Genomic DNA, 24,389 nt, shown 5'->3' on the forward strand with positions numbered 1-24,389 from the left:
ATGTTGTAGCGTGTGTCAATAGTTTGCTCTTTTTAATTGCTAGGTGGTTTTCCATCGTATAGAGAGATCACATTTGTTTATCCATTCAACAGTTGATAGACGTTTAGGTTGTGTTCTAGTTTGGGGCAATCACTAATAAGCCTGCTGTTAACATTTGAGTATATGTCTTTGTGTGGACCTGTGTTTTCATTTCTTTTGGGAAGATATCTAGGAGTGGAATTGCTGGGTCTTGTGATAAGTTTAACTTTTTAGGAAAATGCCAAGTAGCTTTCCCTAGGGAGTATACCATTTTACATCCCTACTAGCAGTGTATGAGGTTTTCCAATTCTCTACACCATAAGCCTGAGTTTTAATCAGTCTTTGTTACTTAAAGGCCTACTCAGTTTTTGTTTTACTGTTTAGCGATGAGAATAGGTTGGCTCTTCCAACTCCTCAAGTCCCTGAATTTCTGGACTCTCTCCATTCCTTTTCATTCCCACTATAAATTGCTCAATTCTTTTTTTAAAAAATTCAATTTATTTAAACAGCAATAAAACAAAAAGAGTTCACCTATTTCTTCCACCTATTTCTCTTCACCTATTTCATATATATATGAAATATCTATATAGATATAGATATAGATACACATATTTCACTTAGTATAATGCCCTCAACATTCATCCATGTTGTTGCAAATGGCAAGGTTTTGGGTTTTTTATGGCTGAATAATATGGACACTTTACGTTGTTTCCATATCTTGGCTATTGTAAATAATGCTGCAATGAACATGGGGGTACAGATTTTGCTTCAAATTAGTGTTTTCATTTTCTTTAGATAAGTACTCAGAAGTGGAACTGCTGGATCACATGATAGTTCTATTTTTCATTTTTTGAGAAACCGCCATTCTGTTTTCCATAGTGGCTGCACCAATTTACATTCCCACCAACAGTGCATAAGGATTTCTTTTTCCTCACAACTTTGCCAACACTTGCTCTTCTAGTCGTTTTGATAACAGCCATTCTAAGAGGTATGAGACGATATTTCACTGTGGTTTTGCATTTCCCTGATGATTAATGATGTGGAGCCTCTTTTCATGTACCTACTGGTCATCTGTATGTCTTTGGAAAAAATGTGTCTTCAGGTCTTCTGCTCATTTTTTAATTGGATTGTTTGTTTTTTGCTATTGAGTTGTATGAGTTCTGTATATATTTTGGATATTAACCCTTTATCAGAATATGGTTTGCAAATAATTTCTCCCATTCAGTAGGTTGCCTTTTCATTTTTGTTGATGGTTTCCTCTCAATGCAGAATACTTTTAGTTTGATATAGTCTCACTTATTTATTTATTTAAAATTTTATTTTATTTATTTATTTTTGGTTGCATTGGGTCTTCGTTGCTGCGCGTGGGCTTTCTCTAGTTGCGGTGAGCGGGGGCTATGCTTCGTTGTGGTGTGCGGGCTTCTCATCAGGGTGGCTTCTCTTGTTGCGGAGCACGGGCTCTAGGCGCATGGGCTTCAGCAGTTGTGGCATGTGGGCTCAATAGTTGTGGCTTGCGGTCTCTAGAGGGCAGGCTCAGTAGTTGTGGCACATGGGCTTAGTTGCTCCATGACATGTGGGATCTTCCCAGAGCAGGGCTCGAACCCATGTCCCCTGCATTGGCAGGTGGACTCTCAACCACTGCACCACCAGGGAAGTCCTCGCCTATTTATTTTTGATTTTGTTGCTTTTGCTTTTCTGTGTCATATTCAAAAAAATCATTGTCAAGACTTACGTCAAGGAGCTTACTGCCTATGTTTTCTTCTAGCAGTTTTATGATTTCAGGTCTTATGTCCAAGTCTTTAATCCATTTTGAGTTAATTTTTGTGTATGGTATAAGATAGTGGTCCAGTTTCTTTCTTTTGTATGTGGCTCCAATATTCTCAACATCATTTATTGAAGAGACTGTCCTTTCCCCATTGTATATTTTTGGCTTCTCTGTCATAAATTAATTGACCATATAAGCATGGGTTTATTTCTGGGCTCTCTATTTGGGTTCCATTGATCAATGTATCTGTTTTTATGCCAATACCATACTGTTTTAATTATTACCACTTTGTAATATAGTTTGAAATCAGGGAGCATGATGCCTCCATGCCCAGTTCTTTTTAAAGCCCTTATCTTTCTTGTAGTATCTTGTCAAACACAGCTAATGGTAACCAAGATGTGCTATTGACATTCTGACTCCCCATCTCTTCACTTAAAGCCATAAGCTCATTTAGTTCATCATCTGCCTTCCAAGTTAATGCAGGCAATAGTTTTACCAAATACTTCATCACTGTATAATATTGATTGCCTTCTTCCAGCTTTCAGTAATAGTTTCCTTGATACCCACTACCTGGCCCAAAGACAATGGATTTTTGTTACCAAGAAACATACCACTTCTGATAGCAATTTCTGTATTAGTCAGGATAAAGAGGTTGTGCTGCAGTAACAAATAGCCCCAAATCTCAGGTACTTATAAAAATAATGGTTTTTATTTTCCTCATTCATGTTACATATCTGTCCTAATCAGCCATCCCTCCGCTCCATATCATATTTACTCCAGAACTTAGGGTTTTAGAGTCACCCCTATCTAAGCCACTGCTTTTCCTCTGGGAGAGGGAACGAGGACATGGTGAATCATACACTAGCTCTTAAAGCTCCTTCTCACATTTGATTAGCCAGAACAGGTGAAGTGGCCAATCCTGACATCAGTGGGGAAGGGAAATAGAATCTTTTCCCAGGGAAGGGAAGCAAATATTATGAACATTAGTATCATTTATTATATTATGCTTTTTAAAAAAATATCCTGAAAACTCTGAAGAAGGGAGAAACAGCTGTCTTTGTGTGGTGGTTTTGCCCACAGCTGCCTACAGTGACAGTAAGACAGGGTGACCTTTTAAAATACCTTACAGACCTAGGCCTTTGACCTTTATTGTGGTTGTCCCCAGCCCTGTGGCTTTGATGCACAGATATATTATCTGTTGTTCTTTTTCTACCAGTCCTATCTCTTAGGCTCAGGAAGAAATTTGATTGGATGGAATATCTTTTCTAGAGTTTACTACTCAGTTTCCAATACCCTCTGGGCCACTAGTGAATTCATTCCTTGGTCTCCAGCTTAAATTGATCCATTTCTATTTTTTCTTCCCAGCTGTCTTTTGGGGAGACATTGCCTTAGATGAAGAGGACCTGAAGTTATTTCACATCAACCAAACCCGTGACTGGATCAAGGAGTCAGTGGAGGAAGCAGAACACAGCACGGGTAAGTACTGCGTCCCCTTCACCCCTGCCCTGGAGAGAAGGGTCAGGGACTCCAGCACGGGGTGATGTGGACATAGGTATTTGACCTATCAGTCCAGTGCCCACCTGTCAATGGAAAACCAGAGGGGTCACCCCTTGTCTGTTGCAGGCTGTGAAGCTGGAGCCTCCAAGTTTGCTTATCCTTCTAAGAAAATCTTCATTAGCGTCTTTATCCAAAGATTCAACCCTGAGCTCAGAGTTCAGAGCTGAACTCAACATAGGTTCTCAGGACTCTGGCCTCAGGGTCCAGAACTTCCCAATGGAGAGTATTCCTGGATGGGCTCCATGTAGGGCATATCTGATGGTGATGCTGATACTGATTAGCAGTGGGAAGATGCTTGCCTGGGGCCGGGGCGGGGTGGTATTGTGCACTTGTTTGGCCTACAAACCAGGTGACCATCCCCTGGGGGCAGGAAACACAGATTGGGTGTCAGACTTTGATTACTCTTCTCCTTTGATTACTTTTCCTCCTTGCCTTCACCTTGGGGTGAATAGTAATGAGACTGGTCTCCTGATTTCTCCTCACCTCCCTGCCCACTGGGCTCAGATGCCTCCCCTCTGTGGAATCTCCATTCTCAGAAGCAACCCCAGGCACTGAGCTGTGGGAGCCGATAGGCTGTGTGGCTGACTGTGGCTTATTATTCAGTGACCAAGGCTCGTGTGTGCCTGATGCTACACTGTCTCTGCTACCTGCCACCCCTCCACCCACCCTCCCTTCCTTTCTCTCGAGGATTTTAAAAAATTGTGGTAAGAACACTTAACATGAGATCTACTGTCTTAACAAAATTTTAAGTGTACAATACAGTACCATAAACTACAAGCGTGATGTGATACAGCAGATCTCCAGAACATTCATCTTGTATAACTGAAGTTTATACACCACCCCCCTTTTTTAGTACCTATCACGGATCTAATGCGGTGCTGGTGAGAGAAAGAGGAATAAGATGTGACCTCTGACTTCAAGGAGACCTTTCACGCCAGGCAGACAGGGTGGACAAGCTTGCTAACATCTCCAAAGTTCAGTTTTCCTATCTGTAAAATGGGGATGAAACCAGCACTCACTTCAGCAGGGGTTGGGAGGATCGACTCCAAAAGTAACAGGCTAACCTGGTGCCTAGCACATGGCACGTTCTCCGGCAAAGGCAGATGTTATCACTAAGCACCCCAGTCCGGAGGAATTTGGCTGAAGGGTAGATAGATAAACTGTAATTCCTCATGACAAGAGCTACAATGAATCAAGAGCAGTGGGAAGAAGATGGGCCAAGAAAGGCATCATGGGAATGGGCACTCTTGCCTTGTGTCTTGAAGGATGAGTAGGAGTTCCTTAGGGAAAGAATCAAGAAAAGATATTTCAGCAGAGGAGAAACTGTGTGCAGAGGCAGGGAGTATGAGAGGGGCTGTCTTAAGTTGAGGAACAGGGGAAAGGTGTGGGTCACTGGAGGGTGGCTCTTGCGGGGGGCTGTCGTAGAGAGAAGCACCAGGAGTAGTTGCTGGGGTAGATGATGAAGGTGCCTGTTGGCGGGGTGGGTGGGAATGTGCCCAGAGTAGGAGGCAACTCCCCTGGTGCCTCTTGCGCTGATGAGCTGGAGCTCTCCCCTGTGGGTGGCAGGGGTCCTGCCCAAGGTTTCTGAATAAGAACGTGATGTGCTCATCTTTGGCTTGGGGGAGTCTTGGTGGAGCCCCCTCTCCCGCTGCTCTCCACAGCCCACCAGCTGCCCTGAGGTTGCTGGGCTCCGCGCTGGGTGCTTGGGCAGCCTCACCATGCTGCTTGCTGGTGGTGATGATGGGAGCGGGGTTGTCAAGGCAACCCCTTTCCCTCTGCTGATGAACCTGGTAGATTCCAAGTACATCCCCAAAGCCCCCCATCCCTGAGTGTCTTGCAAGGCTCCAAGATTCCACCAGAACTAATTCACCAGTTCTTCATTTCAGTATTTCCTGGCACAAAAGGCCCTGCGATCTGTATCCACTTGGGAGGGAAGGAGAAGAATATATTGTATTCATGTTTCTGGATGTGGTCCCAATTCATTCATTCACTCACTCACTCACTCACTTATTCATTGAAACCTCTATGGAGTGTTCACTTTGTGCCAGGTCTTGTGCCAGACCCTGAGATGGTATAGACTGAGGTTTCTCTTTTTTTTTTTTTTTTTTTTTTTGTGGTACGCGGGCCTCTCCCTGCTGTGGCCTCTCCCGTTGCGGAGCACAGGCTCCGGACGCACAGCCTCAGCAGCCATGGCTCACGGGCCCAGCCGCTCTGCGGCATGTGGGATCTTCCTGGACCGGGACACGAACCCGTGTCCCCTGCGTCGGCAGGTGGACTCTCAACCACTGAGCCACCAGGGAAGCCATGAGGTTTCTCTTTTTAAGGACTTACCAGCTATTGGAGGAAATAGATGCGGAAACCAAAAAGGGTAAAGAGTGAGAGGTGGAGGTGGGGTGTCCCAGGAAGCACAGTGGGAGTGGAGGGCACTAAGAAGAACTGGGACCATTGCTGTGGGGAGAGCCAGGAAGGCCTCCCAGAGGAGGGGGTCCTGGGGAGGTGGAGGGGTTTCCCAGGATGGAGAAGAAGGAGTCAGAGGTTAGAGAAGGACATTCCAGACCGAGGGAGTCGTCCTTCTTGGGGTGGGAACTGGGATGGCAACCTACACTAAGGAGGTCACATGCTTCCTTCTTGTCCAGTGGTTGGTTCCCTCTTTCTGGGGGGGGTGGTAGGGCTGTGCCCAGAGTGGGGGGTGCCTCCCACCGCTCAGGGGGACATGAGCAGCTATAGGAGCTAGGCCAGGCTCCACACAGGATGTAAGGATGAGGAAGGCAAGAGGGCAAAGGCTGTCACAAGGCCAGGGGTCCTCATCACCAGTGGTCGGGAGGAGGGAGGAACGATTAGTCACGTTTTTGGTGTCTGGCTCTATGATTATCACTTCTTCGGATTTGGGGGACCTCTCGTGGATGTTTTGAAAAGTCCATTTGAATTTTAAATGGGGTTTTGGAATCCAGATTATTTTTCACACCATTGTATACACAACCTTAACTGAGGTCTAACAAAAGGCAGCATCTCTTCATAATTCTGTCACTCCAAGTCATCATACGCTCCCCCCCTCCCCCCACCCCGCCAGATTCTTACCTGGAGGCCTAGAGAAGTTGATCTGATTGTAACTTCGTGTGATTTAATTTTTTTGTTTGTTTGTTTTTGCGGTACGCGCGCCTCTCACTGTTGTGGCCTCTCCCGTTGTGGAGCACAGGCTCCGGACGCGCAGGCTCAGCGGCCATGGCTCACGGGCCCAGCCGCTTCGCGGCATGTGGGATCTTCCCGGACCGGGGCACGAACCCATGTCCCCTGCATCGGCAGGCGGACTCTCAACCACTGCGCCACCAGGGAAGCCCTGATTTAATTTTTTAACTTTCCTTTTTGCACTATTACTTTAGTACTTAAAACTAGTGAACCTCACGTAGCTCAAACATAGAGTGTGATGTACTTTTACATGTGTTCGTGTCCACGTAACCACCACCCAGACCAAAGGATGGAACATTTCCAGACCCCTGGAGACTCCCTCATGCCTCCTTCCAGCCAGCACCCACCCCCCAGCAGCCACTAGTCTGACCTCTCTCCACACAGATGCATTTTATTTTTATTTTTATTTATTTTTTGGTCATGTTGGGTTTTCATTCCTGTGGACAGGCTTTCTCTAGTTGCGAGAGCGAGTGCTTCTCTTGTTGTAGAGCATGGAGTCTAGGCACACGGGCTTCAGTAATTGCAGCACGCGGGCTCAGTAGCTGTGGCTCGCGGGCTTAGTTGCTCAGCGGCATGTGGGATCTTCCCAGACCAGGGATCGAACCCATGTCCCCTGCATTGGCAGGCAGATTCTTAACCACAGCACCACCAGGGAAGTCCCCACAGATGCAGTTTACCTGCATGAATGGAACCATGCAGTGTGTGTTTGTGTCTGTCTCCTTTCCCTCAGCTTTGTGGCTGTGAAATTCCCCCATGTTGCTGGGTGGAGCGCTGGTTTGTCCTATCATCTTTTGCAGTGTTCTCCTGAATGAATGTACCCTGGTTTATTCATTCTTCTGTTGACAGCCATTTGGACAGTTGACAGTTTGGGGCTATGATAACTAAAGCTGCTATTGTCTTTCTTGTACATATCCTTCGGCACTCATTTCCAGGAATGGAATTGCTGGGTCACAGGGTATATGTAAGTTATTAGTAGAATCAGTCAGATTTCCCAAGTGGTAGTACCAGTTTACACTCTGTGTGGGTACACATGGATTTGGAAAGCAGGGCAGGGGGTGGGGGGTGACCACGCAGGATCCAAGGAGGCCTTTGGGTCTTGGTCTCTCTGGCTTGGGGACCCCACTTACACCTCCAGACCTGCACAGCATAGGACACCATCACGAATGCTCAGGGTTGGTCCTGTCAGCAATCCTTCTGCTGTCCTTGGGGGACCTGCCATGGCACAGCATGGGGACCCAAGCTTGGCAAATGTGAGTGAGAGACCCCAGAGAGAGTCTGGGCCTTGGCCAGCCACCATGGCAGTTGACTGCCATGGTCAGCCTCATGGTCTAAGAACCTGAGTACCTGTCTTCTTTTTCCTTCTCCCCTGTGAGCTGAGAGAGGGCAGAGTCCACATATATTTGACTTTGGATCCCTCAGAGGTGGCCCGGCACTTTGTATCTAGAAGGCACTGGCCAGCATTGTTGGATAGGGGAGAGGGAAGAGATAGACAGAGACTGGCAGGCCCTGGAGCATCTCCCAGGGGCCTTGGGGTGAAGAACTCCCACAGGGCTTTGCTCCCAGGAGGGCAGTGAAAGCGCTGACCACCGTCACAGGCTTTGGTCTCAGACTGTCTGGGCTTGAATCCTCGGGCTGGGCCTCAGTTTCTTCATCTGTCAAATGGGAATAGTAATAATCCTTACCTCAGAGTGATGTTGTGAGGAGAAAAGGAAGAATACGTGGAAAGTGCTGAGTGCAGTGCCTGGCATATAAGAAATGTGCAATAAATATCAACTCTGCCTTCTCTTCCTTATTATTATTAGTAGTAGTATTTGCAGAAAGAACACTGACCTGGGAGGGTTTAAGGCTAAAGTGGAGAATGGGAGAAATTTGCTACGTCCTGGAGGGAACTTCGGGGGCTTGGGCAAGAGGCCTTTGAAACATGTACCTTTCTGGTGTTTCCTCCTTCCCAAGCTTGAGATATGTATTTTTTTTTCCACTATGTTTTTATGGCAAGGTGATTCTTACCCTGATCAGTTTTCTCTGAGGGCCAATAGTACTTTGCATCTATCTAAAATAGTTATTTTATTTTCAGAATGGGAATATTTTAAATTATTTTTGCTGATTAAACTAACACTGCTAGTTGTTAAAAAAAAAAAAAAGTGCAATAGCTCAAAATTGTAGAAAGTGAAAATCCCCTTTTATCCCAGCCCTGGGGGTCCTCCCCATCATGATCTGTTTGCTGGATTCCTTCCAGCCTTACTGTGCTCAGGCCATGTGCAGATATTTTTTAAACATAAAAGGAATTTTTCTTAACACCCTGTTGTGTAACCTGTGTCTTTAACACCACACCATGGACATCTTTTCATGTGGTACTTTGAGGTCTATCACATTTAATATGCAACTCTGCCACCATTTATCGAATGAATCCATACGGATGGACATGACGGTTGTTTCCCTTCTTTTCTGTAGTGTTTTTTTCTATTAGAAATGTTGATGCTGTGAACAACACTGTGCTATTGTTCTTTAAACATTTGCTTTGATTAAAAAAAAAAATTTAAAAGGAACCACAGCTTTATCTGCTCTTTCTACTTCCACATGTGTGAAAGGATGTGTTCTTAGATATCGGTTATTTCATTTCCAAGTTTTGGTAATTGCCCCTGGTTTTTTGGGCGGTGGCGTGGGAAGAGGGCTTAATCCCTGGAGGTGGATGGGATGCAATGCAGCCCCAGATGCCTCCTTTCCCTGGTTTATCCTGTGAACTTGAAGCTGCTTTCCTGGTTGCAGAATGAAACGATGTCATTGCCTTAGAAGTGATCTAGTCTCCCTCGTTTCATAGATGTGCCCAATGTCCCACATTCAGTCAGTGGAAGAACCAGAACGAGAACCCAGGTTTCCCATCTCCTAGGCTGTGTCCTCCATTGTACCAACCCATCTGCCATGTTGCCAGGTGGAAGGAATGGAAAACAACAGAGGTGCATGCAGTCATTCCTTTGCCAGCCCTGGGAAAGTAGCTGGAGTCTTTCTGGACCAGGAAGCGAGCAAAGACCTTGTGCCCGGGTTGGTATGAGAGCCCACTCAGGGTGCTGTGCTGGCCACAGAAAAAAAGCCTCTGAGAGCTCTCGGGCCCCCAGTAGGGAGCATCCTCGCTGTTCACTTAGGACCCCGGGCTCGTGGTGATTACTTCCGATCAGTCTCCCTGCCTCCAGTCTCTGCTTCCGCATCCTGCTTCCAGGTGATCTTCCTGGACCTGACCTTGCAACCACCGTATTGGGTTGAATAGTGTCCCCCCCAAATTTATGTCTACTTGAACCCCAGAATGTGACCGCATTTGGAAATAAAGTCTTTGCACATCTAATTAGTTAAGGATCTTGAGATCAGCCTGGATTTAGGGGTGCCCTCAATCCAATGACCGGAGTCCTTATAAGAAGAGGAGAGGACTCAGAGAGACACACAGAGGAAGGCCACGTGAAAGAGAGAGGCAGAGACTGGAATGATGCAGCCATAAGCCAGGGGGCACCAAGGATTGCCGGGAGCTGCCACAGACTAGGAAGAGGCAAGGAAGGATTCTTGCAGAGCCTGCAGAGGGAGCACGGCCCTGCCAACACCTTGATTTCAGACTTCTAGGCTTCAGAACTGTGAGAGAATGGATTTCTGTTTTTAAGCCTCCAACTCTGTGGTAACTTGTTACGGCAGCCCTAGATAGCTGATACCACTGTGTTTTCTAAAACCCTTCCATGGCTGCCTATCACTTATCAGAAACATTCCTTATCTGGCCCCCAAGGCCCTCCACGCTTTATCCACAACTGACATATCCGGCTCCCTTCCCGCCCCTCAGCCTCCTGCCAAACGCAGTGACGTCGTGTCTACAGGCCCCAAGTGTCCTTCCTTCCAGCCTTCTGTTCCAGCTCTGCCCTCTGCTCCAAGTCCCCATTCTACAGAAAAAGAACTGAAGGTCCACGGACAGCCTAAGACTCACCCAGGGCCCTACATCTGGTGGGATTCATGATACCTCTTTAGTCAGCACAGCTGCCAGCTTGGGAGTCCACCTGGGTTGACAGCGCTGTTAAAATTAACCTTGTTTTGTGCCTCAGATGGAGAGAGCGCTATTTTCCCCCCATTTTCAGACAGTCCCGTTCCCCTGTCGTGAGAGCCTCCAGAGGAAGTGGCAGCAGCCTTTTGGATGTGCTTGGGGGCAAGGAGGCAAGAGCGCATTCTTCAGGGAGAGAAAGTCCTTCTGTGTGCATTTTATTTGCAGTGAGAAGAATGGGAGTTCTGGGCAGGCATGGGCCAAGCTGTTCTATGAATGGGGCCCTTGAATTAACATTGCCGAGTTTCCTAAAGCTGCTAATCGGATTAGCTGTGTAGTGAAGGAAGTACTTAGCTGGACACACACACAGATACATGAGCAGGCACACACACACTCTCCCATCCTCCTGCATCCTCTTCGATGTGGTGGTGCAGAACCTGACACCCCCACTTCTGAGTTCTGGGACACCTCACCCCCTAACCACACAAGGTGTGGAGGAAAGCCCCGTGTGGTTGATGTCTGGGGACTTTTTGGTTGTTTATTTCTTCCCTAAAGAGTCCTGGAAGCAAAGTTGAACATTCTCATCTTTGCGAACGTCTGGAAACTTGGAGAGGAAACCTCATCTTGCAGTTATCTCCCTCCGGGTAAGGGATCTGATTTCTTGCTCTTTGTAATGAAGACTCTGGAAGGGGAAATGGCTTTCATTGCTTATTGGCTCTGATGGAAGCTGATGTTTCCCGTCTTGTCTATTCTGAGCCACTGGGCCGTGTCCACCTCTATTTAAGAAACCAACCTTAGTCTAAACTCCTGCCATCTGTGTAGGGCATCCACATAAGCCTAAGAGTTTGTGCATTTGAGTTCAAAATAATAAATTAGCAGGAGAGAGTCGAAGACGTTCGTTTGGCTAACTTGCCTCCTCTCCCTGGGCCTCATCACTCAGAGATGGACCCCACAGAGTCTTCAACTCCTTGAGTTCCTTTTCCTATGCTGTCTATGACTTGGAGGGGCACATACTACCGTCACCTGGTCTCAAGTGTCCCCTCTGAAGAGAGGGTCTCCTGAAACCATATCCAACGGAATAACTACCTGCACCTGGATTTGAACGCTGGTGTTTCAGGCTGGAGAAAAGAGGGGACACAAAGGCCATTGGGCATCGAGGGACTAAATTTAGGCACAAAAGGCTAAAACGCACCCGTGAGAGACCCTCATGTACTACACGGGTTTCTGGGTCCTGCCTTCCAAGGCTTGAGGGTCTAAAAGGGACCCAACATCTCTGTCCCCAACATGTTTTTAGCTTTGAGGCCCTTGAGAGAACTCACGAGTGGGGCTGCTTTGAGCAGCCCAATCGACAGGCTGCGGTGTTTCTGGCTCTGCTCCCATGCAGACGTTCCCCAGGCTTTGTAGACATGGCTTCGTCTTTTCATTAATTTTCTTTATTGGTGGTGGGAGTGCTGCTGACTGACCAGTGTCCAGGAAAGAAGTGGGGGCAGTGGTGGCTCCCTGTGACATCTGTAGAAAGGACAGTGTCCTGAGCTTACGGATGAATGCCAGGTTAGACTTGCTGAGACAGTTAGCTGGGTTCGAGGCTGTCTTCTCTCACATCATGGAACACCGTCTCGGTGAGATCTGGTGGCCTCTGCCGCTGGGGCCACTGGAGTAGAGGGACAAGAAGCTGTCAGGGGGCACTCTTACTCGTCCTTTCCACTGTCTCCTCAAGAGCTTTGGAATGAGGTTTTGGGGACTTCTTTTCTCTACGTGTATTGTACTTGACATTTTGTGGTTCCCACACCCTCTGAGAGTCTGATGAATATTTTCAGCACTTCTCCGAGAAAAAGGTACACACACAATTTTGTTTGCAATTTCAAGAATTTTACTCCGTGGATCCCCAGTTATGCACCTCAAGTCCACAGCCCCCTTTTTCTGTCTGTTTCCACTCTGTTGGAGGTGTTCTCACGTGGACATCCTGGATCCTAGAGTTGCAGTGTAGAAAGGCATGGGTACTGGAGTCAGGCAGGCCTCCCTGGCTCTGTACTGACTAACTGCAGGAGTAAGGGAGACTCCTTCCTTATTTGGAAAATGGGATTGGAGAGGGGGGATTGGGCAAGTATAGGAGGTAAAGCACTCATCCCAGAGTCTGACACCTCGTAGGTGCTCAAGAAATAGTAGCCACATGGCTGCCTGTGTGCTGGGTCCTGCCTTCTCTCCTCCCCGGCCCACCTCTGTGTCTCAGACTCCACACTTCCTAGATGCCTTGGAAGTCTTCTCCTTTGCAGTACCCTGCCTGCACCCCCCTGGGGTCTCTGGAGCTGGACCTGCACCAATGTGACCTGACCAGATCCTTGGATTTAGATTCCACCAGCACATGGGGAATCTCTATCAATCCCCAACATGAAGCCTTTCCTAGTCCTCCTGAGTCAAACTCTAGGTCATGAAGTTGGCCAAACAGAGATCTGAGAATTGATTAGATGCTGGTTCTTCTTTGATAGCAACAACAAAAAGAATAATAATAACTACAATTTGTTGTGTGCTACTTTTGTCTTAAATGATCTCATTAATCTTTTTTTTTAGATTTATTTATTTATTTATTTATTTATTTATTTTTGGCTGTGTTGGGTCTTCGTTGCTGCGCGCGGTCTTTCTCTAGTTGTGGTGAGCAGGGTCTACTCTTAGTTGTGGTGCGTGGGCTTCTCATTGCGGTGGCTTCTCTTGTTGCAGAACACGGGCTCTAGGTGCGCGGGCTTCAGTAGCGTGGCACACGGACTCAGTAGTTGTGGCTCGTGGGCTGTAGAGCGCAGGCTCAGTAGTTGCGGCGCATGGGCTTAGTTGCTCCGGCATGTGGGATCTTCCAGAACCGGGGATCGAACCTGTGTACCCTGCATTGGCAGGTGGATTCTTAACCACTGTGCCACCAGGGAAGTCTGATCTCATTTATCTTCAAGCAACAGCTCTATGTGGCAGGTACTGTTGATACCTACAGGTGTGTTCAGAGAGGTGAGTAACATTTCTTTGATCACACAACTAATTATTGGCAGAGCCAAGATTAGGACCTAACTCTGTCTAATGTCAAAGGCTGCTTTTAGCCTCTTCACTCCATTGCTTCTGGAAATAGATGCTGGCATCACCACTAACCCTGTTGTCTTGAGCTGTGAAGACTTAGTCCCCCCACGACTACCTTTGAGAGGTGTTGATAGGAGACATGGGCAAGTTCTACTCACTTCTGGGGCTGCACTTCATCCTGCCCTCTGTCATCTCAGGTTGCCATTCAGTATGTGCCTTGCTGCATCCACCAGACTGTCAACAGCTGTGACTTGTCTTTGTTTGGCCTTGGCCCTCCCTCTTTAGTTCCAGTATCAGCCTGGGCACAGCGACAGCACCAGAGAAACCCTTGTGAGTTGAGGATGGAGTCTCAGGAGTGCATGATGGCCTCCTTGCCCCTCTGCTCCCCTGTTTGTTTGAATGTGTGATGCTTAGAGTGGGAGCCTGCAATGGAAGAAAGGCTTATGCTCAGGGGTGATGCACTTGGGCTGGGCAAGCCCAGATCACCTTGCAGGGAATGTCTGAAAAGGGCATTCTTTGGCCACATGGTCAATACCTTGTCTTTACTGAGCCCTTCAGACAGAACCCCAGGTGTGGTTGTTAGGTCTTTTCCAAGGCAGAGAGAGGGTGCTGGCCTTCCTGCTCACTCCTCCAGGGCTCTGCTCAGCCCTTTTCTTCACAGACCTGCGCCCACTCCCCCCACCCCACCGTTGACGGCTCCATTTCACCCCTGCCCCTCCCGTGGCAGTTCACCTTGGCTCCCATGGTCTAGAACTTCATCTTTATGGCTACACTGCTCCTCTGGCATGACCTACACTCCCCTTGTGTCAGTTCTGCTGACCCTCTCACACCACCTTCTTGATTACTGTCCTTTTCCCTCTCTCTCCTGCCTCTCCCTCTTTCCTTCCTTCAAGGAACAGATGCTAATTGGGGACCTCTTCTGTGTTCAGCACCAAGGATACAGCCGTACCCACTTTTTTCTTCTGCCATTAAGGAGATGGAGTTTTTTTTTTGTTTTTTTTTTTGCGGTACACGGGCCTCTCACTGTTGTGGCCTCTCCCGTTGCGGAGCACAAGCTACGGACGTGCAGCCTCAGTGGCCATGGCTCACAGGCTCAGCCGCTCCGCAGCATGTGGGATCTTCCCGGACCGGGGCACGAACCCGCGTCTCCTGCATCGGCAGGCAGACACTCAACCACTGCGCCACCAGGGAAGCCCGGAGATGGAGTTTTAATGATGGAAGTGATTATGGTCATGCTTTGGCAGTACTGGAGGAATGGGGCAGGCTGTGGGGGGGGAGGACCTGTGACCCCGCTGGTGTGGAGCCCCACCGACCTCCCAGAGGAGACATGGTCCAGTGGGCAGAACTCACACCTGGAGAGAAAGCCCCAGGTAACAGTCGTCATCCAGGCAGAAGTTGGTGTTGGGTGTCCAGTTTGGGACACAGGGCCTGATGGGAGGCAGGAATGTTTGTGTGAGGCCAGAGACCCAGGCAAATAACATCAGAGAGGCCTTTAATAGAACTCACAGAGAGTTCCAGTGCTGTGCTGGGAGCTCAGAAGAACAAGGCAAGGACACCTGATTCTTCCGTGAAGTGGGTATTAAGGAGGACAAGAAGTCAGAGGCTTGGCCTGAGAGAACAAGATGGGGACAAAGGTCTGAAATTAAGCAGAATCCCTCAGATCAAAATCGGAGCCAAAGATGATGTGCTGCTGTGACCCTCGAGTGTTGAGCCCCAAATCCTTAAATCCCCCCACCCGAGGACGGGGCTGGCTGTGCGTGCAGACAGCAGTCAGCAGCTGGAGAAGAGGAGGGCTGGGGTACAGGAACCGGGTGACGCCTGACAGTTATTCCGCTCATAAAATTTTCAGTTTAGTAAGATGATTTGAGATGATAAAGAGGCATCTGATAAAGTGCACAACTGCTCTTTGGGAAGGAAAAAAGAATGCAGCATAAGGATTCTATCATCTGGTTCCCTGGGACCTCATTCAGAGGCTGATTACACCTTGGACTGAAGCCAGAATTCACTGTGAACTTGAAGCGTTGGGAAAAGTAAATTCACCTTTAGGTTGATTTTTTATTATGACTGCATTTGTCAGAATTTGGAGAAACTGGGCTGGGAGTCCATTTGGAGTCACGACAGGGTGCAGAGCCAGGTGGGGGAGGGGCAGTGACCACCCTTGGCCATCCATCCAGGGAGCCGTTATTCCAGCCACCCCTGCCCCTCGCCCCTGCCAATGGGCCTGAGTCAAAACTGGAAGATTAGCTTGAGAAACCAGGACAAATAAGAGTTTAGCGCCTGACATTCTAGGCAAGGTTCTTTTGGTTTTGAGATACAGAATCGTACTCAAGATAGGTCGATAAAAGAGTTTATTTAAGAATATATTCTCATGGCCATCCAAGGACAGAAGCAGAAGAACTGGCCTGTTGGGGACTTGACTAGAGACTGAAGAGAAAAGAACAAGGCTGGCTTCTTCTCTCAGGGGCCACAGATAATCTCTTTTCTGCTTTTTCTCTTCTTCTTGCGCCTGACCCATCATGGCCACCATGTGTGAGTCGTATCATGATCCCTCTTCTCGAGTGTCCCCCACTGAAAGCTTGTGGTACCCGCCTACATAAGGGTACCGAAGAAGCCCTAAGAGTGGAAGAAATTGCCAAGGGAAGGAGTATATAAAGTGAGCTGATCAGTGCCCCAGGGAGGCAGGAGGAAGAAAGGAACTGATAATGGTCTGTGTCTGTGGCTTGAGAGAGAATGAAGGATGGGGCAGCCTCTGGTCAGTGGAGAGGATGGGTGAGTGAACTGACCTCCCACATGTGGAGATGTGGAAGTAGCTCCCTTTGGGGTTAACCTAGTCTTGAGGTCAAGCCTGGTAACCTCACACCCACTTTGCCATTTATATTATTTTCATGGGAAAATACTTTATGAGTTCCCATTAGCCATCTTAATCCCTGGAATTTGGGAACACAGCCTCATGAGAGCTGGGGATGTTTCAGGTGAGGATCTAACCTTCGCCTGTCAGTTTTGGCAACAGAAAGATTGTGCCTCACTCCCTGAGCATCACTCTTTGCTGCTTCTTAATCTGATTCTATTTTCATGCTCTGTTAACTGTGTATGTTTTTGTTTGTGTTTACTAAATGGGATTCTATGTTTTCTGTTCTTAATTTAAATAGTAGGTGATCTCTAAAGCAGAATGAAATGAAATAAACCATACTTTGTCTTTTTATTTGTGCAACCCTCCAATTGATTGTTCTAGCATCAGTGGCCTCAATATAGACGTAATTCCCCACCCTGACCTAAGAGCACCCTGTGGTGAATCCTTTTTGACAAAATAAAGGATTTGTTTATCCAAAAAGTAATCACCCCCTAAAATTTTTTAATATAGCATGTTTAGTTTTCGTGCAAATTTGCGCTTGTTTTTCTCGGCCTCTTTTGGATGTGTGCATTTCGTTACAGCTGGAAACTGACCTTTGTTTCAAATGCATTTACTACTCAAGTATTTTCTTATTGGGCATGATAATGAACTAAATTGTTTTCGAACAAAACCAGGGCTACAACTTTTCAGTTACCCACTGTACAGCATGTCAGTTCACCTCATGAGAACTCCTTATCTGTAGAGTGGAGGGTTGGACTTTAAGCTTTCTGAGGGCCAAGAATGAGTCTCTCAGTCCTTTTGCCAAAGATAATCCAGGAATGTATGGGGACTCAGTGCACGGTGTCGCTGTGTCACAGCTGATTAGTACCTGCAGTGTCTTCAGCCCTCCCTTCATGTGATGCCTTGTGGAACTTTAGAACAGTCTGTTCAAATCTAACACTAGACCTTCTAGAGACCTTCCAGTGGGCTTCCACAGGTGTTGGCAGCAACGCGGCTGTGGCCTCCCTTTGTCCCATCTTCGAAAACAACAACAAACAATGGGCTGGAGAGAGGAGGTTGAGAAAGGTCAGACCGCCCCCTGCCCCAGAGCCGCGTGAAAGATGTAGACACTGGACACCGGTGACAAGGGGGCTGGACTGGGAGAGCTGGAGACGCAGTTCAAGGGGTGGCTCTGCGGTGTGAGTTTGGGATGAGACTCCCCGCATCATGCTAACCTGTGGCTGAAGTGCTGGATGGCCCGGACAGAGTCACATTTCTCTGGGGCCATTTACACTGAGGTCTGTGGGTCATTATTTCTGTGGTTTCCAAAGAGATCCAGAGGGAGAAGGTGGTGAAGGTGGTGGGGGTGCCAGTGGAATCTCATTCTGCGTTCTGGTCATCTTATTTCTCTTAGTGTCCTTTAATAAGACTGCCCATAAACAGTGAGAGAAAAGCCCCAGCTGACCTTGATGCTGAGCCTTTGAACTTTATCCAGCCCCCATCCTGCTCCTGCTGCTACTGCCTTCTGCTTCCCAGGTTCTCCATGACCCTCCTGCATCCCTGGACCTTACTGCCATTGCCAGAGGAATTCTTGTCTTCCCTGACATGGGCACCCCCTAGAGGCACGACTTTCCCATTCACTCTGCAGCCCAGAGGTCCTAAGCGGCCAGTCCACCACACAGATATAGTCTGCAGATACGTTTTGTAGTGCTTAATATTTTTAAAAATTTACTGCCAAAATTTAAGAATCAAATTTCTCATAAAAATCCGGAACTCTGGCTTCTCTTGCAAAGTTGGAATACCTGGTCACACGGGTCCAGCAATCCCACATGGCAACAATCAGTGGAGTCGCATAACGATGGGTTGGATGCTGGAGGAGCAGGTGCTCTGTGGTTTGCCAGAGACCCCATTACTCCCTATTCATCTTTCACACTGACCTCTTTCGTGCTGATGTACTCCTTGCCTGGGCCCCCAACTCTAGGCATTTGAGTTGGCACATTGGGCCAGTGGGGAAGGGACAACATCCTTGGGCCCTAATGCAGGCCCCATGACACCGGCCAGGGCTGCTTCTCTTTTCTGCGTCCAGAGAGGAGTCCCTAGACTTTAACTGTTGCCCAGTCGTCTGGAAGACGATCCTTCTGGAGCCTCTTTTCTGCTTTTCTTTGAACTTTCAATCTCTGGCCCTCCCCACCCCCACCCTCCAACCCCTCCCCATGCCCCACCCTCTAACCCTTCCCCACCCCACCCTCTAACCCCTCCCCACCCCCACCCTCCAAACCCTCCCCACCCCTGCAACACAGCATGCCATGTCCCAGGTTCTGGCTGGCACTGGGGTGAAATACAGAACAGGCCAACAGGACAGTGTCTTGCAGCGGGTGGTTTATGGCCCAGCACATGTATTGGCATCAAAACAGGTTCTTTCTGCCCCAGTGAATCAGAGGGATGGGACCATTAATAGCTATTAGCCTTTCTGAAACAAAAGGATCATTCCACCTCACTGACATATGCCACCACCCAGAAAAACACTAGTTACCCGAACCTCTGTTCACCTAGATTATCTCTTAAAGGTGAAGCCATTTATCTGTACTTCTCCTTGAACTGAGATGACTTCTGTCCCAAAAGGTCAAAGACAGGCCATGGAGCTCCATGGTTCTCTTTCTGCTTCTCTCCTCCAGTTCCCTGCAGAGGGCTTGGGCTGGTCTTCCTTTCTTTGATTCCTGAATTCCTTGCTACTCTTTCTGTGACCCAGTTCATGGGTCCTTTGAGACATCTGTAAATCTTTATCGGTCATTCGGTCATCTGTGCAAAGGCCATGTGATAAAATCCTTTTAAGATGTTCTATGAGGACAAACTTGTGTCTCTTCTGAAGGACTTTTTACCAGGTAGTGAGAAAGTCTTAACCCTTAGTTGTAGGTTAACTTCCTACAAACTTCCTTGCCTGGGGTTTTCCATTCCTTCTCTGCTCCTGTCAGACACCAAGGGACAGGGTGATGAGGCACAGAGCAAGGGCCGGGGGTTAGAGCCTCCCAGCTCTGCTACATACCAGCTGGTGACCACAGATCAAGTGCTTTAACCTCCTTGAGCCTCAGTCTCCTCATCTGTAAAATGGGAGTAACAATAATACCTCACCCCACATAGGTGCAGTGAGAATACACACAACTGAGATAATATATGCAAGCATCAGTCAATCCTATTCAGTCCAATTCAAATAGACATATTTGTTAAGCCTCTGCTATGACACCACACAATGGAAATAGGATGTTATCTCCATCCTCAAGGGGTTAAGTGCCTTGTAGGGACAATAGACTTGGTCTGCAAATAATTATACTCCAGGCATGGTATGATCAGGGCTGGGAGCTCCTTGAGAGGAGAGGCTGTGTCTGATCTTTTTTTCTATCCCTGGAACCTGGTACAGTGCCTGGCACAGAGAGGTGCCCCGAGGAAGCATGTTGAATGAGGGAATGAATGAACGGGTGAATGAGTAAAGGGCCACGAGGGGGATGTAGGTGAAACAGAGGCAAGGGATGGCTTCATGGAAGAGGCTGTGAAGGAATTTGATTAGGATCGAGGTGGGGAGGGCATTGCAGGTGGAAGGCAGAGCCTGAACACAGTCATGGGAGTGGGAGCTTGGCAGGGTTGACAGGTGGGTGAGAAGGTGGGACTTGGGGGAGAAGAGAAGCTGGAAAGGAGTGTTGGGATCAGACTCCTGTGGGACTTGGCTGAGGACTTGGACCCTCCTCCATGGGCCCTCCTCTACCCCGCCTCAGTGCCCGGAAAGTCTTCGTGCCCCCACTTCTGCCCTTCCCTCAAACTCAGCCAGCCCCTCTCGGGGAAGCCTCTGAATGCCCGATGTCTTCCTATTTCTCCCAGACTGGACTGTGAGCTCTGTGAGTTATCATCTATCTGCGCCCTCCCAGTGCTTAGTCCTGTGAGAGGCACATGGTAGATGCTCACCAAATTTGCTGAACAAATAATTCTTCACAAAATGAAAATTCCACTTCCACCTGACTCAGCATCATCGTTACCATTAATCTCTTTACTTTGCTACTTTAATAGTTGGAAAATGGTACCTTATTTTTGCTTCTATTTTCATTTCTCAAGGGTAAACAACTTCTATATATTTACCTACTAATTACATTTTTCTTCTATGACATGTTCACCAATTTCCTTTATCCAATGCATATTAGACATAAAGATTTTCTCATTGATTTGCATGAGCTATTTATATAATATGGATAGTAACCATTTGTTATCTTCAGTGCAGATATTTTCACTTGTATGGGTGTTTTATTTTCATTTTAGGGGATTAGTCTTTCTGATATACAAAAGTTTTAAAGTTTAGAAGTTAAATATATCAAGTCAGATTTTCTTTTTCTTATACTTCTAAACGTATAAAATTATTCCTACTATAGCTCTGGGAAATAACATATTTTTCCAGTTTTTCTATGGTTTGTTTGTTTATACTTAATTCTTTCAATCCATTTGGGTTTTATTTGGAGGCACCCCTCCCCCCAAGTTCTGAATAATAATCTCAACGCCGTCTAATTCATATTTTTTCCCCGTGTCTCCTTTACCACATAGTGTGTTTTTATATGTAATGTTAGCATTTATGTCCCATTCATCTGTGTGTCTTTTCATGTTAATTTCTTTATATGTTTTAATATTTGGTGGCCATCCTTCCTCAAGGTCCTTGCTTTTCATTTTTAGAATTTTTAAAAAATTTTATTGGAGTATAGTTGACTTACAATGTTGTGTTAGTTTCAGGTGTACAGCAAAGTGCTTCAGTTATAGATATACATATATTCATTCTTTTTAAGATTCTTTTCCCATATAGGCCATTACAGAGTACTGAGTAGAGTTCCCTGTGCTATACAGTAGGTCCCCGTTGGTCATCTATCTTATATATAGTAGTGTGCATGTGTTCATCCCAAGCTCCTGATTTATCTCCCCCCAACCCTACAATGTTTCCCCTTTGGTAACCATAAGTTTGCTTTCGATATCTATAAGTCTGCTTCTGTTCCGTTAAGTTCATTTGTGTCTTTATTTTTAAATTAGATTCCACATATGAGTGATATCATATGATATTTGTCTTTCTCTGTCTGACTTACCTCACTTAGTATGATAATCTCTAAGTCCATCCATGTTGCTGCAAATGGCATTATTTCATTCTTTTTGATGGCCGAATAACATTCAATTGTATTTATGCACCACATCTTCTTTATCCGTTCCTTTGTCGATGGACATTTAGGTTGCTTCCACGTCTTGGCTATTGTAAATAGTGCTGCAATAAAGATTGGGGTGCATGTGTCCTTTCGGATTATGATTTTCTCCAGATATATGTCCAGGAGTGGGATTGATGGATCATATGGTAGCTGTATTTTAAGTTTTTTAAGGAACCTCCATACTGTTCTCCATAGTGGCTGTACCAATTTATATTCCCACCAACAGTGCAGGAGAGTTCCCTTTTCTCCACACCCTCTCCAGCATTTATTGTTTGTAGACTTTTTATGATGGCCATTCTGACCGGTGCAAGGTGATGCCTCCTTGTAGTTTTGATTTGTATTTCTCTGATAGTTAGTGACCTTGAGCATCATGTGCTTTTTGGCCATCTGTATGTCTTCTCTGGAGAGCTACCTATTTAGATCTTCTGCCCATTTTCTGATTGGGTTTTTGTTTTTTTGACTAGAGCTACATGGGCTGTTTCTATATGTTGGAGATTAATCCCTTGTCGGGATTACCATCTAATTCATATTCTTTCCCCATGTCTCCTTTATCACATAGTGTGTGTTTTTACATGTAGCGTTAGCGTTTGTATCCCATTCATCTGTGTGTCTTTTCATGTTAATTTCTTTATATGTTTTAATATTTGGTGGCCATCCTTCCTCATGGTTCTTGCTTTTCATTTTTAGAAATTTCTTGAATAGTCTCACTTGTTTATCCTTCTACATGAATTTGAGGATCACTTCTCCACAAAAATCTAGGAAGATCCCAACAAAATCCTCTTGAATTTGGATCATGATTGCATTAAACTTATAACTTCATTTGGAGAAATGGATACATTTGTAGCATTTACCCAATTCATCCAGGAACATGGAATGTCTTTTCTTCACTTACTACTACTTTTATAAACTGCAGTACAAATGTATAATTCTCCTCTTGCAGTTATCCACCCTTCCTGTTAAAGTTATCCCAAGTCTCTTAGGTTGACTATTCGAACGGACCCTCTGAAAATTTCTCTTCTTTTGGCATATTTCAGTGTGAAGGATGGGCAAGGGTATGCCTTTATCACATCTAAGAGCTGAGAAGGGAGTTCCCTCCATCTCTCTTCTCATATCCATCTGGGTACCGAGTTATGTTCATCCCATCACCTAAATAGCCCTCCCAAGCAAACTCTCGCCATCCCTACAGTCCTATCAACTCTCCAGGACGCCACCACTTCTTGACTGGAGACAGGCATTAATGTCCGCTGTAGCCTCACATCCTGCAGCCTCCCTTTCCCCAGTCCCCCCTCCCACCGGCAGCCACCTCCTATGTGTTGGGTACTGTCCCAGGCCAGGGGGTACATCAGGGGAGAAGATGGAGCTAGCTTTTTAGAGGGTGTCAGGGAGGCAGGCAATAAACATGTGAGCAAATAAATGAGATCGTTCCTGGTAATGCTCAGTGATCCCCGAAGGAAATAAATGAGGACTGAGAAGATTCTTCTAGAATCTTCCTCTTATGCATTCAGCTTGGTGGTCCAAATTTTGGCCTTCAGCGTCTCAGGGGAGAATTTAATCGGTGTCCCACCGTGCTCCTGGATCCCTGTGATCCCTTCCTGCCTCACCATCAGCCATGAGCGCTGTGTCTGAATTTCTCCCCCACTGCCTCTCTACTGCCCCACCGCTTCTTCACCCAGCCACTCCCTGCTTTAGAAGCACCCCCCTGCCCCAGAAGCTTCTGGAAATCCGTGTGAAAGAGGCCCCAACTAGTCCCTCCAGGGCCTCTGAAGACCAGCAATTCCCCTCTACAGCTTTGTGAACCAAAAAGGACCAAACCCCATGGGAAGTTCAGGTGACAGTTGTCTGAGGGAAAGAGCAGCTACTCCTTTCTCATCTGTCTCCTCCTCCCTCTCTCCCCTTCCTTCTTCTAAATGACACTGGGATGTGCTCTTAGACCCTACTAAAATTTTGGGCAAGGGGTAGGGCAGAGAAAAGCTGTCATTCTGTCAGGACACTCCATTCTGTCCTGAATGGGGGAGGCTGGGTTTCGCAGGCTGGGGTCTGAAGACAGATAACAGGTTGGTATAGCTGTGCTCCTGGCCAGAGCTTAAACTTTAGTATGGTCATCAAGATACCAGAGGCTGGGCTTCCCTGGTGGCTCAGTGGTTGAGAGTCCGCCTGCCGATGCAGGGGACACGGCTTCATGCCCCGGTCCGGGAGGATCCCACATGCTGCGGAGCGGCTAGGCCCGTGAGCCATGGCTGCTGACCCTGCGCGTCCGGAGCCTGTGCTCCGCAACGGGAGAGGCCACAACAGTGAGAGGCCCGCGTACCGCAAAAAAAAAAAAAAAAAAAAAAAGAGAATAATCATCAGTAAGGCTATGGGGTCCCTACAAGGTGCCAGACATTGTATTATGTGTTGCTCACAACCTAAAAAGTTAGATCCCATTGTGTCCTTTTTTATGGATGAGGAAACTGAGGCTCTAAGAATTTAAGTATCATGCCAAAGATCACTCAGGTCAAAAAAGCTGTGCTACCAAGCTGGGCTAGTCTTTTCTCTTCTATGGTCTATCCTGCCTGACTCCCTCCCGTCTCTACTTATTGAAACCCTTCTTGTCCTTCAATGCCACCTCCAGGAAGCCCTCCTAAACTTCCAGGTTGAGAGTGGGATTTCCTTCACCAGGTTGCTCTTACTGTTCTCTCTGCCTCATGGCTCCTGTGGATGGGGCGGTGTCTGATTCATAGCACATTGTGGAACTGGCTTGATTCA

At 47.0% G+C, this 24,389-nt stretch overlaps 1 protein-coding gene across 1 annotated transcript in view; it reads left to right on the forward strand.

Moving 5' to 3' along the window:
* TLL2 (tolloid like 2) overlaps positions 1-24,389 on the forward strand; it is a 132,251-nt gene that overhangs the window by 27,499 nt on the left and 80,363 nt on the right. The window contains exon 2 of the mRNA XM_067709854.1: positions 3,149-3,259. Coding sequence (XP_067565955.1) covers positions 3,149-3,259 — 111 coding nt within the window. The remainder of the gene's footprint in view (positions 1-3,148; positions 3,260-24,389) is intronic.

Source organism: Pseudorca crassidens, chromosome 16 (genome assembly GCF_039906515.1).
Source record: "Pseudorca crassidens isolate mPseCra1 chromosome 16, mPseCra1.hap1, whole genome shotgun sequence".
In the NCBI taxonomy this organism is placed as follows: domain Eukaryota; kingdom Metazoa; phylum Chordata; class Mammalia; order Artiodactyla; family Delphinidae; genus Pseudorca; species Pseudorca crassidens.